Source organism: Malus sylvestris, chromosome 9, assembly GCF_916048215.2.
Source record: "Malus sylvestris chromosome 9, drMalSylv7.2, whole genome shotgun sequence".
Taxonomy (NCBI): Eukaryota; Viridiplantae; Streptophyta; class Magnoliopsida; order Rosales; family Rosaceae; genus Malus; species Malus sylvestris.
In genome coordinates this window covers 9,296,203-9,315,344 of record NC_062268.1, presented here as the reverse complement: position 1 = coordinate 9,315,344, position 19,142 = coordinate 9,296,203, and the positions used below count along the sequence as shown (strand labels likewise).

General features: G+C 38.1%; 2 protein-coding genes across 4 annotated transcripts; one reads left to right on the top strand and one right to left on the bottom strand.

The window, feature by feature from the left end:
- Positions 1 to 8,718: 8,718 nt before the first annotated feature.
- Positions 8,719 to 13,223, top strand: LOC126634600 (vacuolar protein-sorting-associated protein 11 homolog). The gene is made up of 5 exons (XM_050305130.1): positions 8,719 to 9,218; positions 9,428 to 9,607; positions 9,696 to 10,025; positions 10,106 to 11,878; positions 12,568 to 13,223. The coding sequence occupies exons 1-5, from the start codon at positions 8,997 to 8,999 to the stop codon at positions 12,922 to 12,924; spliced, it is 2,862 nt and encodes a 953-aa protein (XP_050161087.1). The 5' UTR covers positions 8,719 to 8,996; the 3' UTR covers positions 12,925 to 13,223.
- Positions 13,224 to 13,660: 437 nt separating this feature from the next.
- LOC126634601 (uncharacterized) lies at positions 13,661 to 15,614 on the bottom strand. Of its 3 annotated transcripts, none has more exons than XM_050305132.1 (4): positions 15,313 to 15,614; positions 14,671 to 15,088; positions 14,264 to 14,565; positions 13,661 to 14,132 (listed from the first exon to the last, which is right to left on the bottom strand). In XM_050305132.1, the coding sequence occupies exons 2-4, from the start codon at positions 14,900 to 14,902 to the stop codon at positions 13,842 to 13,844; spliced, it is 825 nt and encodes a 274-aa protein (XP_050161089.1). In that variant the 5' UTR covers positions 14,903 to 15,088; positions 15,313 to 15,614; the 3' UTR covers positions 13,661 to 13,841. The 3 variants fall into 3 exon arrangements, with proteins under 3 accessions (XP_050161089.1, XP_050161090.1, XP_050161088.1); XM_050305133.1 differs by having other exon boundaries at positions 14,671 to 15,024; XM_050305131.1 differs by having other exon boundaries at positions 14,671 to 14,908; positions 15,313 to 15,613.
- Between the last annotated feature and the right edge of the window lie 3,528 nt (positions 15,615 to 19,142).

The window sequence follows — 19,142 nt, the reverse complement described above, 5'->3', positions numbered from 1 at the left end:
GTTTGGTTGGTAGTAATTCCGCTGAACTATTGGTATCAAATTTGGCTTCTAGTAAAGCTGATGTCGTGTATTTATGGAATAAGGCATAGTCTTTTGTTACAGTCATTCCTCCTCCATGACGGAAGATAAACTGGGTTCCGATAATAAAGTGGGTTGGTAGTCCTATGCTTCTAAGATCTCTAAGCCAAACGTTGTGTATTGGCAATCCATACGGTTCACTCCATCCACAATTTCCTGTGAAGAATCTTACAGTGAAAGGTTTAAGTAAGTATTCATATGTTAAAAAGTTCCCATCGATTCCTTGATTTTGTACTGGATATTTTGCCCTTTTCCTGTATTTTTCTGGTACTAGAGACATATCAAGTACACAACTGGTAGCTCCAGTATCTACTAATCCCATCACACTTACTTCCCGTTGTCCATCGACCAAATTTTTTTATTTAACTTGAGGTGCTGATAGCGTATTTGGGTTGTTACAACTTAATGGTGACTCTAATGAACTCATATTCAATGATACTCCTTTATTCTGTCTAGCTTGAATCTCCTTTTGGAATTCTAATAAACGAGCTTCGTATTCTTTATCTTTTAATCCCGACGGTTTCTATTCCCGCAAATTCTTGCAAGTCTCTTTCCATTCTTTTAAGGTTTGGATTACTGTCTGGGTTAATGTCCATTTTTTATCCATATCATGCAACCTCTGTTCCAGTATTGTATCGTACGTCCTTTCAGTTTTTGGGCCTTCTTCTCGTAATGTGATTTCGAATAAAGTTTCTATACATACTATGCAGCATGCATGCTTCTGTCCCACATTTAAAACATTTTGCTCTTTCTTTCAGTTGTACTGATATCATGCATGCTTTGCACACATTATTAATGTCTCCTGGTCCTATTTTCCATTCATGTCTACAAGGATATTTTAAAAGTCTAGTGTCTAATGGTATATCTGTATCTGGTCTTATGAGTACTTTCATTTGTTGAATATCCATATGGTCGGTATTCATTAGAGTAGTGTCTGGTGTCATTTCCGATATTAATCTTGAGTCTGCTTCATCGTTACTGTCATCAGGTTCATATTCTGGATTAATCTTACTCAAATCAACGAATTCTTCTGATACTATCGAGTATATAGAGGGATCATCCTCTAAATCTTCAGCAGTTTTAATATCCATTAAGTCAATTTTAGTTTGACTAAAAATATCACATCTATATCCTGAAGCGGCTCTATTGTCACATCCGCTACTTAGATGTCCTTCTTTTCCACACTTGAAACATCTGATTGGTCTTTTGAAGTCTCTTTTCTCGTTCCACTTTTTCACAATAAACGCTGGACTTCTGTGAGGTGAAGTGCTATCAGCGGTCTAGATTTAATCTCGCCGTTGGTGTTTGGGGTGCGAAAATCTAATCTCCATATGCATGCTCGCCACGTGGCATGTGGCAGCTAGTTACAGTTTGTTTTTCTCCAGGCGTTGGTGTTTGTGGATAAATAGTGAAATCGTAACCGTAGGACTGAGTGCACTTTAGTGCCTCGTTTATTTGACCTCCTTAGCTAGGACTGGACTGGCTAAGACTAATAACCCATGTTTGGTGCAAGCCGTGATTGAGTTTAGTGGGATAAAGGCGGACTCGTGCCGACTAAATCCTTCGTTAGCTGGGCTTAGCGAGAGCCCCCAAAAAGGAGGGGATTGCTAGTCCCGTTTCCCCGCTTCCCCTCACTTTGCCTCACCCCACGCCTGAGAACTTGCCCTCCCACTGTCTTTCTCCCCACCTCCCTATCATCTGTCCATAAGATCTCCAAGTCAGAGACCCAGAAAACCCAAAAAAGCCAAAAACCCAGAAACCGAAAGCAGATTCATATAAAATATACCAAATTAAAGCTGGTAGTGACAAGATTACGATTCTACCTGAATCGAGGCCAAAAGGTGGTCGAATGTGGCTGGAAAATGGTCTGAAAGTCTCGGCCTATTTGGGCTTCTTCGAATCCATGACAGATTCGAGCATGCAAAGCTAAGATCTCGGTCCAGGGATGGTGAGGAATTTTTTGGCGGTGCTAACTTCATCCAATTCAACTAGGGTTGGCCTGAAAACACGTCGGGAAACCTGCAACTCGTCGGGAAAAATGGAGCCATGAGGTTTTTGTTCGAACAGCGCATAGCTAGAGAGGGAGGGAGGATAGAGAAATAGAGACTGGAATCGATAAGGAGCTTGACCGGGAATGAGAGAGAGACAGGAATCGAGAGGTCTGGGAGGAAAAAAAGAGGGAGAAGGTGGGACGAAGAACTGAGAGACCGAGAATGAGAGAGAGACAGGAATCGAGAGGTCTGGGAGGAAAAAAAGAGGGAGAGTGTGGGACGAAAATGGTAGGAAAAGATGGAGAAAAAGATAAGATCATAATAAAATATTAATAATTTATAGATTAAATAATATAATATTAGAATTTGTTATTATCTAGCTTCTTAGTCCAACATTGCACCAAATGCTTCACTAAGTTAATCCAGCTTAGTCTAGTCTAAACCAATCCAGTTTAGTCCTTGAAACTAGTCTAATCCAAGATAGTCCGGCGCAACAAACGCACCCTAAATTACTAACTTGATGTGGGACATGCGTCATCATGTGCAGAAATCCTATGTGGCGATACGTGGGTCCCTATTTAAAGACCCAGTTCACTTCTCCGTGATTAGTGGTTGAGTTTTTTCCCTTTTTTATTTTCTTTTCGAAGAAACTTTTTTTACAAAAAGTAATGAATTTGTAACTGTACCTTGTAATATTAAAATCAGCACAAAAGCCAATTTGTATTACTCCAATAATCCAATTTATTACGGCAATGATACAACATCAAGTGGGAAAACTTTTTTTTTTCTTATACGTAGATTAACCAATGGTTTCGTCATGATAGTATATTATTTTGAGAGTCGATAACCTCTCATGATCACTATGGTATAAATCATAAGTGTCAAAAATTGAATCCAAAACATGCAGCGTATAATAGAAATCTGAAATAGTATCGTGTGAAAAACGAGATGTTGGACTGCATATCAATATGTTTTTTAATTTGAGATTAAAATTAACTAAGAAAAATTAGTTGGGTAGTAAAACAAGAGCAAGGGTAAAATAGTAACGTGTGAAAAACGAGATGTTGGACTGCATATCAATATGTTTTGATATATGTTTTTTAATTTGAGATTAAAATTAACTAAGAAAAATTAGTTGGGTAGTAAAACAAGAGCAGGGGTAAAATAGTAACAAAAAGTTTTGTTGATCGGGTGCGACCTATTCAAAAGGAGGATACACAAAATATTGTTGTTTGAGTGAAAAACAAAACTAAAAAAAGTGATCCTGTGAATCTAATCTAGATTCAGAAATGGAGAAATTCATGGGAGGTTTTTTTTTTCCGTTTGAATGGGAACTTTCTGTTAATTAAGTTGCCTAATGAGTTTTTAGTAATTTCAAATATTGTTCTTTTATTTTAAAATACTAATTACAATTGTAGAACATTCATAACTACTAAGGGCGAGTGATATAATGAATGTTGACATATGCAGGCGAGGGCAAGGGCGACGGTGAGGACAAGGACAAGGAAAGTGAGTATAGAGTGTTAATTATTGTATAGAGTGAATAGTAAGAGCAATCCAAAGGCAATTACTACTAAGATAGTTGTGCTAATAGATGAGTGTTAACCACTCTATACAAGTGTGCATGAGCTGATAGATGAGTGTTAACCACTCTATACAAGTGTGCATGAGCTGGTTCTGATCGTTGGTGCTTTGTCAACTTTTTATAGTTATTATAGACATGTATGAGAAATTATTATGAACTCATAAGTTCATAGTGTGATATCTTAAACATGAAGAGGTTTTGTAAAAACACAATAAACTTACGGGAACTTTAACGAAAAGCACCTGGTACTGTTCACTTTAACGAAAAACCACATTTTTACACTAAAAAGTCAATCCTGGTACTATTCACTTTACCCTTTATTTTGTCCTTATCATTAAAACTCAAAGTTTTCAAGCCATTTTCATTAGTTTTTCTTAAACTTTATGGGGTTTGGTTTAACTAATTGTATAAAAAGTTAACACTACTATAGTAGTGTCGAGGTCAGTCACATATGCACACAAGTTGGTTTAATAGTTGGAATTAACTAACTAGTATTATGGTCTATTGATAATTATCTTCACTTGTAAGTAAAAGGTCTCAAGTTCGATTCACATGAATAACGGTGCATATTGTATTTATGTTGAATTTGATATCAAGTTGTGCGGCCTAACCCAACCCCCATCTTTTTAGAGCAAGTCCACCCGTTTTAGGAGTGCAAGGGCAAGGGCAGTAAAATTCCTCTGAACAGTAATTGTGTTTGGGCAAGTCCACCCGTTTGAGAAGAGGAAGGGCAAGGGCAAGGGTGGCTACTATTTACAAATATATGTATATATATATTTTTTGTTATGCCTTGTAAGTGTATACTTACTACTTAGTAAGTTTTTTTCTTTGAAAATAAAACTCCCAATTTAACATTGATAATTTAATTTTAAATACAAAGCATAGCATTACAAACAAGCATAATTAATTAAAAAAATGAAAGGCGAATGAAGGAAATGGTTGATCTTTGTAAGTTTGTTAAGTGTGTTGTTAAAAAAAAATGAAATTTTTTGGTATTTTGTTGGATTGTTTTACCTTTGGATTAATCTTGATTGTCGATTTCTATTTTTTTATTTTTTTTAATTCAAATGCGTCAGGTGTCACGTGACACAAATCTATAATTTCCAAAAAAAAAAAATATCGTTCGAAATCAAACGATCAAGATGTGAAAACTGTTGGAAATCCAACAGCGGAGAAAGGCAGCTATAAAGAACCATTGGGCTCTGTAGTGAAACACTTGGTGGGCCCTATGTCTGCTCTTTGATGTGATGATGACATCGCTTCTTGCCAACAGGCCCAAGGCCTTGCATGCGTTGGCTAGGCAACTCAATAAGCTTGGTGGAGCCCAGCAATAGGCCTTCATTTTTTTGGGCCGTTGGACGTGGGTTTTGGAGGTTGGAGGCAATGCAACCCAATTCTCTATACTTTTAGGTCACCACTGGAGCTGCTCTTAGAGTATAATATCCCCCTTCCTTTTTGTAATAGAATATCATTAAAATTAGGAATAAGATACATAAGTGAGTGGGTTGATCATAACATTCTTCTGGTATTAAGTTGATGATGTGTTTTACACCAACTTTTAAGTTTGAGACTTGAAAATATGCACAGAAAACCCCTTCACATAGGATATATTTGGTGAAGCTTATAGCCAACATATTTGACTTATGAATAATACTGATTAGGACTGGCTAATATGTTAATTTATCAAAGAGAATATGATAAGTACATGGTACCCTTAATATGATTGAGGTATGTGATATCGACACCCTAGTCGGTATCAGCCAACATAATTAAATTGAACGAAGCCGATGCCCTTCTGGCTTTATTTGGGACTTGCTTGTTCTAATCCATTAATCCCATTAAAATAATTAAAATAATTAAAATAATCAGGATAATCATGCCTATCATGATTATTTAAACGGCACAGCATACTTATTAGTCTTAATGTCACAATTACATAAATAATTATACCAACATGACAACACCATAATCAACTTACACAATACTTAAATAGTTTCAGGGAGATATAATTTTGTTTTCTTTTGATCATCAGAAAGTGAAGATTTGAGCGTCATAGACTTACGTGTACTCAATCACTCAACCTATAAACTTAAAGTACTGTTTTAAAACCGGAAAACAAGTCTACCATTTAACTTTTTGCCTGCTCTTGTAGAAATGTTTGGGATACCATAATAATTAAAGAAAAAGAAGATGAAAGGACTAAAAAATTATGGTTTCTTCACATGCGTTCAACTAATCATCTCTAGCTTTTTTTAACTTGTGTTATTTTCCAGGCAACACAGGACTACAGAAATACACAACACAGAGGCAAAAGGGATGTGAAAGCTTTATATGCAGAAAGCAGAAAAAGTTTGGCCCACTTTTGATAAGATCACAACAACAACTATATCATATCTATCTGTATATCTTCCACTCAACTTGATCAACCTTTGTTATTTACTGCATTACATATGTAAATATACATATATATATATGGATGGCGGCTGACTTTGATGTTTTTTGGCCTTGTTAGCTATTTGCATGGCTCATGTTTTGTAGCATCAAGTAATTGAGTGGCAGTCTAGGGCAACCTTATCAGGATGGTACTGGCTGAAACTGAAACATGACTGGTTTCAGGGTTTTAATCTGAGCTAGCCGCAAGGACCCGACAGATCGATAAATTCCAATTGTAATGCATGTTGCAATCTGATCTGGATGTGGTAAAATCCACTTGTAATGCATGTTGCAATCTGACCTGGATGTGTTTTTTGTGATTTTGTTGTAAGATATAGAATGGTATATGGTTGCGCTGGTACTCGTAATTGTAAAGCGTGAAGTTGTTGGAGAATAAGATCTTATATCAGTCATATGACAAAGCAATATACAATTAATATATGAGAGTTTTCACCTTTAATATCATCAAGACCTTTTATGATAAAACCCAATACCTACTAATAGGTGGTTAAGTTTGGACAATATCAGTGATATTGGTGATGAACCATGCTGAGCCTAAAAAGTTTATCATGTATTAAAGCAGGCTATTCTTTCGACACTTCCTAGTCTGATTTATTGGGCTCGAATTTGCCTCCTTAAGTTGGCTTTATAAAAGTTGCGCTAGCTCCAGCTTAACTGCTTAAGATATTAAATGACTAGGCCTTCAAAAAGTTGCATTAACTCTAGTCCCTAAATGATGACTAAGCTCTCAAAAAGTTGTGTCAGCTTCGGTATAATGACTTGACCAGTTCTAGATGTGCGAATTGGTTTCCCTTGTGACCTCCTGTGAGACCGCTCATGAGGAGGCCGACGTGTTGAAGAATAGGATCCAACATTAGTTATGACAAAATAATATACGACTAATATATGAGAGTTTTCACCCTTAATATTATCAAGACATTTAGTGATAAAACTCAACACCTAGTAATAGGTGGTTAAGTTGAAACAATATCGACGATATTTGTAATGGACCGTGATTGTGTGGTAATTTTTTACACGATACGAGATTAGTGTAAACCCTAGACCATATATAACTTGTTTAATTGTGGTGGTGGAGGCATGCATTTGTGATAACGAGGGCGTGTAAAGAGGCTCCTATAATGAACTTCACAAGTCATTTCATCAAACATCTTGCTTGTCACTTTAAAGAAAATTTCAAACACTAAGGTTAACTAGCTCCAATAAAAGCATTATAACTACCATTGTTAGGTTGTCAAGATTCTTAGCACGGCACAAACCAACACGAGAACACGAGATGAGACGTAACAAGTTTAAGTTGGGGATTAGAAATTAAGAGTAAATTGTAGTAATGGTCCCTCGATTTTAATCAAATTGGAGCAATGATTCCTCAACTAAAAATTCATTACTATGGTCTCTCAATTCATCAGAACATGTAGCTATAGTCCTTTCATCAACGTCATCAGAATTGGTCTTTCAACTCATCGAAAACGTGTAGCTATGATCATTTTCGTTAACTCTGTCATAATTATATCAAAATGAGTTATGTTGGAATAACCATTGCTACAATCAAGTTCAAGTTGAGGGATCATTGCTCCAATTAGGTTAAAGTTGATGGACCATTTCTTCAGTTGAAGTAAAGTTCAGGGACCATTGATACAATTTTTCTTATTTGATTTTTCATATTTGCCCCTTGATTTAGCTTTACGTGCATGACACATGACCAATTGTGACGAAAGTTCTAACAAAGTAGACAAAAAGGACCATAATTGCACGTTTTAATGAGTTGAGGGACAGATGGTAATGAATTTTTAGTTGAAAGATTATTACCCTAATTAGATTAAAATTAAGTGATTAAAATTCCTAATATGGAAGGTTTAGCAACAATTTGGTAGAGTGTTTTATCAATGTCCCTTAAAACCAAAACGCGTCCACCCTGTGTCGGGCTTCTTCATCTATTGCAAAGCAACGACTCCAGGTGGTAGGACAGTCCCTATAGGCTCGCGTCATGTGCATGTGATGCTGGGTCAAAAGACCCATTTATTTCCCATGCAGGACATCATTTATTTTCTTAAGTTTCTTTTCGGCAATTATCGTATATTTATTTCTTTTTATGGTGTAAATTATATATTATTTTTTTTATAAAAAAAATTTGTTATCGTCACTTTATAATTATTACTAAGCACTTTAAAAAAAAAAATTAATGTCAAGCACTCATTCTTCATAAAAATTAAGAGAAAAAGAGGATGTAAAATGACTTATTTAGAGTGTTAATAATAGTTTTATTTTGAAAATTAGAATTTCATATATAAGTTCGAAGTTTTGCTTGGTACAAAGGAGGTGAACTGGAAATTAAAGAGTTCTTCAACATTATTTGGTCTAGTGATACCTAATTTCTATTTAGTCGAAATAGATACTAAATCAAAATTTCATATCAAACAATTATTAGTAAAAAAAACAACAAGGTTTATAATATCTTGTCATGAGAAAATCGATATGCGAAAATCACTTTACACTGGGTTTTAGTAGTTTCAGTACGGGCCTTACTTCTCACCCATGTCTGAAGGAAATTGGGCTTCTACAAGAATGTGCCCAAATTAAGAAAACTGAATAATTTTACACATACGGCGTCGTTTACGCTTTCTTGCTCATCCGAAATACCGTTATTCTTCTGGGACGGCCGTACAACCCGACCCGATTACCTGAGAAAAGGAGGAAGACGAATTTCAGGGTAAGAGAGAGAGAGAGAGAGAGAGAGAGAAGAGAGAGAAGAGAGAGAAAGGTATTGTCTTTCTGAGTTTTTGGCGCCAAGTATTCGGCTTTTGGCCGCCGATCTCAGCTCGAGAAATCAGCGCCGTCCGATCCGGGGAGCTCGTTAAATTTGCTGAAAAAACCGAAAAGAGCTTCTCGAAATGTACCAGTGGAGGAAATTCGAGTTCTTCGAGGAGAAATTGGCGGGAAAGTGCGCGATTCCCGAGGAGGTGGAAGGGAAGATCGAGTGTTGCTCGAGCGGCAGAGGGAAGGTGGTGATCGGCTGCGACGACGGCACCGTCAGCTTCCTGGACCGCGGCCTCAACTTCAGCTACGGATTCCAAGCTCACTCCTCCTCCGCGCTCTTCCTTCAGCAGCTCAAGGTCAGCCTCCTCTCGCAACATTTTGTCTGGATTTGGTCATTTTCTGTTTGTTTCTCGGGAAAATGTGACAAACGGAAAAACAGGAAAAGAGAAAATTGGAATTTTGTTGAACTTTTGATGTTTAATATTAGGATTAGTTTTTAATTTGTTTAGAGAGTGATTAGGAGGTGAAAAGTGTGTTAATTTTGCTCTTCTTGTTGTGAAATCAGCAACGCAACTATTTGGTGACAATTGGAGAAGATGAACAAATTACTCCGCAGCAATCGGCAATGTGCCTCAAGGTTTTCGACCTGGATAGAATGCAGTCCGAGGGCACGAGCTCAAGCACAACGAGCCCTGATTGCATTGGAATATTGCGGATATTCACCAACCAATTTCCTGAAGCAAAGGTAGTATTTCTGCCCATTGGAATTTGTGAACCCCCGAATTTGATAGAGACAATAGGGTTTTGAATCGAGTCATTGTTTATTACTGCAGATTACATCATTTTTAGTACTAGAGGAGGCACCTCCGATACTGCTTATAGCTATTGGCTTGGATAATGGTTCGATTTACTGCATTAAAGGGGATATTGCTCGAGAACGAATCACCCGGTTTAAGCTTCAGGTGGAAATCCATTCTGACAAGAGCCAGTCCTCAATTACGGGACTGGGGTTCAGAGTGGACGGTCAAGCTCTTCAGTTGTTTGCTGTAACTCCTTCCTCTGTGAGCTTGTTCATCTTGCAGAATCAACCCTCAAACACAAGGCGGCAAACCCTAGATCAGATTGGAAGTAATATGAACAGTGTTGCAATGAGTGATCGCTTGGTACGCAATTCTACTTCCTTTTTCCGTTGGTGTATGTTTTTGTATGCCTTAGCATTTTATTTATTTACTTATTGTGACAGGAGTTGATAATTGGTCGACCTGAGGCCGTGTATTTTTATGAAGTTGATGGGCGTGGACCATGTTGGGCTTTTGAAGGAGAAAAGAAATTTTTAGGGTGGTTTCGTGGATACCTTCTTTGTGTTATTGCAGATCAAAGAAATAACAGCAACACTTTCAACATTTATGACTTGAAGAACCGTTTAATCGCTCACAGCCTAGCGGTCAAAGAGGTTTCTCACATGCTTTGTGAATGGGGTAACATAATACTTATCATGGCTGACAAATCAGCTTTGTGCATTGGGGAGAAGGATATGGAGAGCAAGTTAGATATGCTCTTTAAGAAGAATCTTTATACTGTTGCCATCAACCTTGTTCAAAGTCAGCAAGCGGATGCTGCCGCAACTGCAGAAGTGCTGAGAAAGTATGGGGATCATCTATATAGCAAGCAAGATTATGATGAGGCAATGGCACAGTATATCCATACCATTGGTCACCTCGAGCCTTCTTATGTGATACAGAAGTTTCTAGATGCACAACGAATCTACAACCTTACAAATTACTTGGAAAAATTGCATGAGAAGGGGCTTGCTTCCAAAGATCATACCACTCTTCTACTGAATTGCTATACCAAATTGAAAGATGTTGACAAACTAAATGTGTTCATTAAAAGTGAGGATGGTGTTGGGGAACATAAATTTGATGTGGAGACTGCAATAAGAGTCTGCCGTGCCACCAACTACCATGAGCATGCAATGTATGTTGCTAAAAAGGCTGGGAAGCACGAATGGTACTTAAAGATCTTACTTGAAGATCTTGGCCGATATGAGGAAGCTTTGCAATATATTTCAAGCCTTGAACCAAGCCAAGCTGGAGTGACAGTGAAAGAGTATGGTAAGATTCTTATAGAGCACAAGCCTGTGGAAACAATTGAGATACTCATGAGGCTGTGCACTGAGGATGGTGAATCATCCAAGAGAGGAGCCGCTAATGGTTCATACCTGACAATGTTGCCATCTCCGGTTGATTTTCTCAACATCTTCACCCATCATCTTCCCTGGCTTATGGATTTTCTTGAAAAATATACCGACAAGGTCAAGGACTCTCCTGCACAAGTAGAAATCCATAACACGCTCTTGGAGTTGTACTTGTCCACTGACTTGAGCTTCCCATCAATATCACAAGCTAGCAATGGTGAAGATCTTAATCTCAGGGCTAGATCAGGTGCAGCTGCAACATCAAGAAGCCAGTCCAATGGGAAATTGATTGCTGATACCAAAGATTCAAACAAGGAAAAGGACCGTTTTGAAAAGCAACAGAAAGGGCTACGACTTCTTAAGAGTGCATGGCCATCTGACCTGGAATTTCCACTTTATGATGTTGACCTTGCCGTAATTCTTTGTGAAATGAATGCATTTAAGGAAGGCCTGTTGTATCTCTATGAAAAATTGAAACTGTATAAAGAGGTGATTGCTTGCTACATGCAAGCTCATGACCATGAGGGTTTGATTGATTGCTGCAAACGACTAGGGGATTCAGGGAAGGGTGGGGACCCCACTCTTTGGGCAGATCTGCTAAAATATTTTGGTGAACTTGGAGAAGATTGCTCCAAAGAAGTGAAGGAAGTTTTGACATATATAGAAAGGGATGACATATTGCCTCCTATTATTGTTCTTCAAACTTTGTCCAGAAATCCATGTCTCACACTCTCTGTCATTAAGGATTACATTGCCAGAAAGCTTGAACAAGAATCAAAGCTGATCGAAGAGGACCGTCGAGCAATTGAAAAGTATCAGGTTAGTCCTTACTGCAGCTGTCATTGTGAATTTATTTATTGTACCTCTTTTGTTCATTTCGCTTGCTTCCAGTAAAAGTTGGTTAACATTTTATGTTTCTTATTTACGTGTTCCTTGGAAACTTTTGTAATGGCACGAATGACGAGTGTAATCTTGTCAAAGCAGTGTATCAGATAATGTTGCATGGGATTCTAGTTAGGTCTGAAACTGCACAGAAAAAAGGGAAAAATGCTTAGTAATTTAAATAGCTATGACATGTGCATCACAAATCTAGGGATAGTAGGACTTGATCTTTCAACGTTCTTGTAACCAATGTTCTTTGTAGGAAATTGGCATAGTATTTAGCGAGTAAAAAACTAATCTGAGGAAATTTAAAATAGAAAATAAGGTTTAAACAACGGAAATTACCAAACATGTTTGGTATGAAAATAGTTCTTTACATGTTAACCCAGAAAGTGAAGCTGAGTCTTTGTCACGAAAGATACATTCAGATACATGATGGTGCTCTTCATGATTTCTGATAAGAATATTACTTTGTGTGTGGGTTAATAAATAAAATCTGAATCTTTGTCAATAAATAAAATCTGCCGAACAAAATTATACTTCATGCCCTTTTAGGTTTCAATCCAAACAATGTGTGGTTGTGTGCGTGTGAGAGAGGTTATCTAATGAATCCTTTCATTGTTCAGGAAACCACATCTGCAATGAGAAACGAAATTCAGGATCTTAGGACAAATGCCAGAATCTTTCAGCTCAGCAAGTGCACTGCATGCACTTTCACCCTCGATCTCCCAGCTGTGCATTTTATGTGTATCCACTCGTTCCATCAGCGTTGCCTCGGGGATAATGAGAAGGAGTGTCCTGTATGTGCTCCTGAATACAAATCTGTTCTCGAAACAAAAAGAAGTCTAGAGCAGAACTCCAAAGATCAGGATCGGTTCTTCCAGCAAGTTAAAAGTTCAAAGGATGGTTTTTCTGTGATCGCCGAGTATTTTGGGAAGGGGGTGATCAGCAAAACCACTAATGGACCCACAGGTGCTTCTTGATCGGCAGCAGTTCTTCAAGCTGTGAATTATGAGGGCTGGGAACTATAGAAACATGGGATGGAGCTGAGCAACTTTGGTTTTTCTTCAATCGGCATTTTTCGACTGGGATTGCTGCCGTTGTTCTGTTTCCTAAAATTTTCTAGTTAGTGATATTTTTTGCAGATCAAAATGGTATATCCTGAAACAATTTTGTGGATCTGCATTAACTCCAAAAAGAAACCGAAATTTGTGAGTAGATGGCATTGTTCTTTGATATTTTATTTCTAAGTCGGGAGTAAATGGCATTGTGATTATGGAAAGGCTAGTGACCCTTGTTCTCCGAATTGCTATCTTTGTAGAATGACCATATTAGGTTCCGTTTGACGATCATTTCATTTTTAACCTTTAGTTTTCATTTTTGGGTTCAGATAACCATTTCGTTTTTAACCCTATACATGCATGCCATCAGAGAATTGAGATTACAATATTCTCAAATCTAAAGATGGCAAGTACAAAATTAACAGTGCACATATTCACCTCCAAAGGTCACTCTGATGAGGAACATACCAGTAACAGCTTGAAACAACTGTGTGGTGTGTGCCCTGCCCTCCATATGGGGACTCCCAACCATAACACAATTCACCCTAATGATCCGATTCCGAATTCTCCAATGCGCTCAATGTTAGAACTAATTAACAAAACTGAACATCGGATAAAGAAAGATCCGGGTGAAGAATTTCAAATGGCAGGACGAAGGTTCACCGAGAAAATGAACATCTGAACATAACAAAACTACAGAACCACGGTTTCAAATTCATAGTTTTCTTGTCTCGCTGCACAAACACAATCATGCATGCAGAACACAAAAGGCACAACTCGACCAAACAGCTAAACAAAATTGAAAAACATGTCTGATAACTACAAAAAATTTTGCTGACTTAGGAGGTGGAAGCTTCCCCAGCAGCCCCCGTGGTGCGTGCAAGAATGGAAACCGTTTCTAGTCCAAATAATCCAAGTTGAGGAGCGGGACTTGGAGCTGGGCTGTCTGGGTTGCCTGAGATGTGGTCGATAAGCGGAGCAATGGATCCCTTGGCTCCAATGTCGGCATCGGGAGGCAGAATAATCTGATGACCTCCACCAGTAAGCAGCGCAGGGGCCACGATACCCTTCTTGATCTTCTCCAAATTGCCGTCATGGCATGTAATGGCAACGATGGAGTAGAGTTGGAGCTATAAGACAGAGAAGAGAAGCAATATCAATAAAACAATTAAGAACTATAAACTAACATTAATAATAATTATTATCTGTTCAAACATAATAATTATAACTGAAATTGAAATTAATTAAGTGTTCAATATACCAGATCATTGAACGATCTTGATTGTATCAGCCTTGGATCGATTCCAAGGGCCTTAGAGTTCAGAAGCTTATATTCAACCATCTCATAACCACCCTCCTCTTGTATATTCTTAAAAAAGATAAAGGTTCTTGCAGTCCCGATACGAACCTCTTCACCATTGGGAAGATGGTTAATACTCTTCTCACTAGAAAACCGCCAAAAGCTCCCCCGAACAGTGAACCTCAGGGAAGAATCAGCCTCTTCATCCACGAATGGAACAAAAAAGAACGCTTTGTTCTTTTCCGATCCAAAAGAGAAGTTTTCTGATTAAATAACGGTTAAAATACAATAAATATATATATGCATACATACAAGATTTCAAATTATAAAGAAGCTAACTGTATACAACAAAAAATAGAACAAATTACCCGGCGGTATAAAAGTGGGATCCGGAAAATTCTTCTTCCCGGAGACAAGGTGTTTGATCATCTCTACCGTTGGAAGTGGCTTTCCGATGAGCTTGTTGAACAAATAGTAAATCAGGAGAGAGTCAGGCTTGGGTTCAAATTCTAAACCCCACATTTCGAGATCAGCAGCAGTGTAGAACTCCTGGACACTCAAGGCCTTCTCGAGCATGTTGAAATCTGATGATACTGCCATTAAAACCTATAAAACATCCCTCGTATTTAAACCCTTGGTCGATTTCGTTGAACATTATAAAGAACCCCATATTTACCCAAATTCAACACGGTTGGAAGTATAAAAACTAATTCAAACTTGACCTGCACAAATTCATCAGAATTCAACCATATTTACCCAAAACAACTGCAGTCTGAAAAACCCAATCTGAAAATAAGAAAAGAAAAAAGGGCACTGAGTTCTTCTTAACCGAGGAAAAAGCAAATGAAAGGGTTTTCCTCTCACTTCTTAGATTTGAATTTCGACGAATTCTATAACAAATTAGATTTTTCATTATATTGCTTGGTGTAACTCCCATCTATTTTTAGTGTAAAATATATCGTCGTTGGTTTAAAATAACAATAATTAAAGATGGGGAAAGATGGAGATACCTCCTTTTCTTTTCCTTTTTCGATTTACACGATTCAGGATTTGTTCTTCAGCAAGTTCAAAGTTCAAAGGATGGGGTTTCTGTGATCGCCGAGTATTTCGGGAAGGGAGTGATCCGCAAAACCACCAATGGGCCACATGTGCTTCTTGATCAGCAGCAGTTCTTCCATCTGTGACTTATGAGGGCTTGGAACTATAGAAAAATGGGATGGAACTGAGCAACTTTGGATGAGGCATATTTTCGACTGGGCAGGGGTTGCCGCTGTTGATTTGTTTCCCAAAGTTCGAAGTAAGTCATGTATATATTTTGCAGATCAAAATGACATATCCAGCAGAATCAATTTTATGGATTTGCATTAACTTGAAAAATTGGATCTAACGGAGGACATGACACAAAACCGAGCGCAATGTCGTTCTAAGATTCATACAGCCGACCCCACTTAGTGGGAAAAGGCTTTGTTGTTGTTGTTGTTGCATTAACTTGAAAAATAAACAGAAATTTCTTATTTCTAAATGGACACTGTGTTTGCATAAAGAAAATAAACTTGAAATTTGAATAAAAGTCAGAATTTATGAATTGATATGCATCAATTTCCTTGTTTGGTTTCATAAGCATAAAAATTTAGAATTTCTGCGTAGAAAAAAACTAGGAATTTGAGACATCCAATCCCTAAGTTTAAACTTCATGTAAATTGACACACCCCGTCCCGAAGGACGGCATGCTGGCCGTCACGTGAGAGTGACGTAACCATTTACACAGTTTGGAAGCTTTAAAAATACAATCACTAAGATGAAACATCCGAGGGTGAGTCCTACTTTTGTGAATTCTATCAGAACACCGTTGGATTCCTCGTGGCCACCAAAGCTCTGCTATATAGAACCTGGAGGGGCGCAAAACAAAATTGAGTGAGTCAGTAAAACAAATTTTTTCGAAAACCTTTCAGTTAATAACATTTCTAACCCCTCACTGTAAAACCTGTATACTTTCCCATAAAAAAAATAGTATATAATATGCATATAAATCTTCAAATATCTCAATTCACAAATCTTTATCAAACTAGAAAGTATGTCATGCTATAAGCGTCAACAACAGAATAAAGATGCATCAATATAACAGGTGAAATGATGAATTAACCGAAGACCCTGCAGTTGGTCCTGTACGGTTAATTCCATAGCTCAACATCCAATCCAACCAGAGTCACCTTGGTGACCTGTACGGCACTACACTGCAGATAAGTCGGAACTACCTAAAGTAGTCTGTACGACATGAATGGTGTAATAATACGCTCTAGTGCTTCTCTCATCAATCATCTGTGTACATAATCTAAGGTCACCTATCAGTCGGAACCCTCTCATGGTCTGTACGACATGCACCTACTTGGATCCAAGGTGAGTGTGCGGTGCGAGGTGAATAATATAAGTACTAACACCATGATTGCAGGTTATGAGCTATCAACATAATATACATCATCAATGATTCACATGAATAACATAAAACTCACCTGATACTTACCTGTGCATCCACAACACCAATTCACATATATATATATATGCATCAATTATCAATTCGTATAACTCATATCATTCATATCATTCATATTATGCATGCATGGCATTTTAGAAACATATTTCCATTAAAAACTCAATTTCTGGGAATTTCAATAGCATATAGGTATAAACAGAAAATACTGCCCACTTACCTGGAGTTCGCCCTACAACTCCCTAGTACAATACGTCAAGGCGTCATGATGATCGGCGCCTAAAACAATAATCAAATCCAATCTCAGAAATCATATCGATAGAATATATAACTTATATAAAACACGTCACTACGCAGTTCGATCCGGAAGATCTGCAACTCAAATTTCAAATCCATAACTTCCAGAGGTCCATAATATACCTCTAGGATAACTTCCTAAAATTTCATTACCATCCAACGGTCGGATCTCCGTCAATTTCCAAAACTAAGTGACGGTTAACATTCTATTTTATGAACTTACAACTCCAATTCCGGAAGATCCGTAACTCGGATTCCCAATCCGTAAGTTCCTATAATCCTTAAATATTACGTATTACAACGTATCAAAGTTTGGTGACGATCCAACGGTCGGATCGTCAATTCACGTTTTCACCTAACCACGAATCGTAACCAACTTAGGTTCAATTACTCAATTTACGTCCATTAATTATCAAAACTGAACCTAGAACCTTAAACACATGCTAAGAATGACATTGGCGGCCATTGGCCACGCGCCGCCTCGCGGGCCGCTGCGGTGAATACTATAAAAACGTTATTTAAAGCATATAACCAACAATTCTCAATAACTTCTCATACGGTGCTCAAATTGGGTATATGAATATACCACAGTGACCTACTTGACGTCACGAACGTCGACAAATTTTTAGAATTAATTTTGGGCTTGTCATGCACCCCCACGCGCCAAGGACAAGCACGGGTACACGCGCGCCCACGCACGTCTTCTTCCTCGCGAGCTCGCCGGACTGTGTTTTCCGATGGCCGGAAAACTGGGCAATTTTCAATTGCCTTGTTCTCCCTCGTTTCTCAACCATTTTCTTCGAATTTTATATCAAATGAAGCCCTAAACATGTAGTTTCACGCTATACTACTTTAAGGCTCTAAAAATCACGAAATCTCACCGTAGAAATTCCAAGAAAACCGGCCAAAGTCGAACCCAGTGATCCCGACGTCCAAAACCTTCAAACGAAGCACTCCGAGCTTCCTTAGGACCTCACTAAACTCACTGTGAGCTTGGATTGTCCTAAAAATCAACCAACAAAAATTTCATGAATAGTACCCAAATCGGAACTCGAGTTTTCAACGTGAAAACGAAGGGTTTCTTACCTGAAAATGGTATATTTGAGTTCGTAGGACACTCACGAATACAATGGTGCTAATCTCCACTTCGATCCATGAAGTTTTGAGGGATTTGGTGCTTTGGTCCGTACGGTTTCGAAGGAAGAGAGAGAGAGGTTTGACATGTGTGGTTCATCCCAAGTCATCACCATCCATTTTATTTAACTCCCTAACCACAAAAATACATGTAACTTTTAATCCAATAGTTTAGGAAGTATTTACTTAGTCCAAATAACAAGCCACACACACATACCTTAATACCCGTCAAGGGTAATTCTGTCATTTCACATTCCCGTCAAAAGTACCTCCGGGACGGGCTGTGACAATCTTCCCTCCTTATAGAATTTCGTCCCCAAAATTCATACAACCAACCAATCCACATAATACTCATAAAATAACCTTGGATACGTATCTCTCTCTCATTCGATCTTCCGTTTCCCAAGTAGATTCTTCCGCTGAGTGGTTCCTCCACAATTCTTTTACTAAGCTCACTGCCTTATTTCGTAGAACATTGTCTTTCCAATCCAATATAGTGACTGGTTCCTCATCATACGTCAAATCCGGATTAATTTCCAAAGGTTGAGGAGGAATCACATGTGAAGGATCTGAAACATAATGTCGAAGCATCGAGACATGAAACACATTATGAACCTTAGATGCTCCCGAGGCAATTCCAATCTGTAAGCAACTTCACCAATCCTCTCTGTGATCTCATAAGGTTCTATATATCTAGGACTTAGCTTGCCTCTCTTTCCAAACCGTACTACACCTCTCCAAGGTGACAATTTCAAGAATACCAAGTTACCCACATCATAAACTCGATTAGTAGTATGTCTATCTGCTAAAATCTTTTGTCGATCTTGGGCCGCTTTCAGGTTAACCTCAATCACTTGAACATTCTGAGTAGTCTCATCCAAAATCTCTGGACTCTCTAACACTCTTTCGCCAACCTTTGAC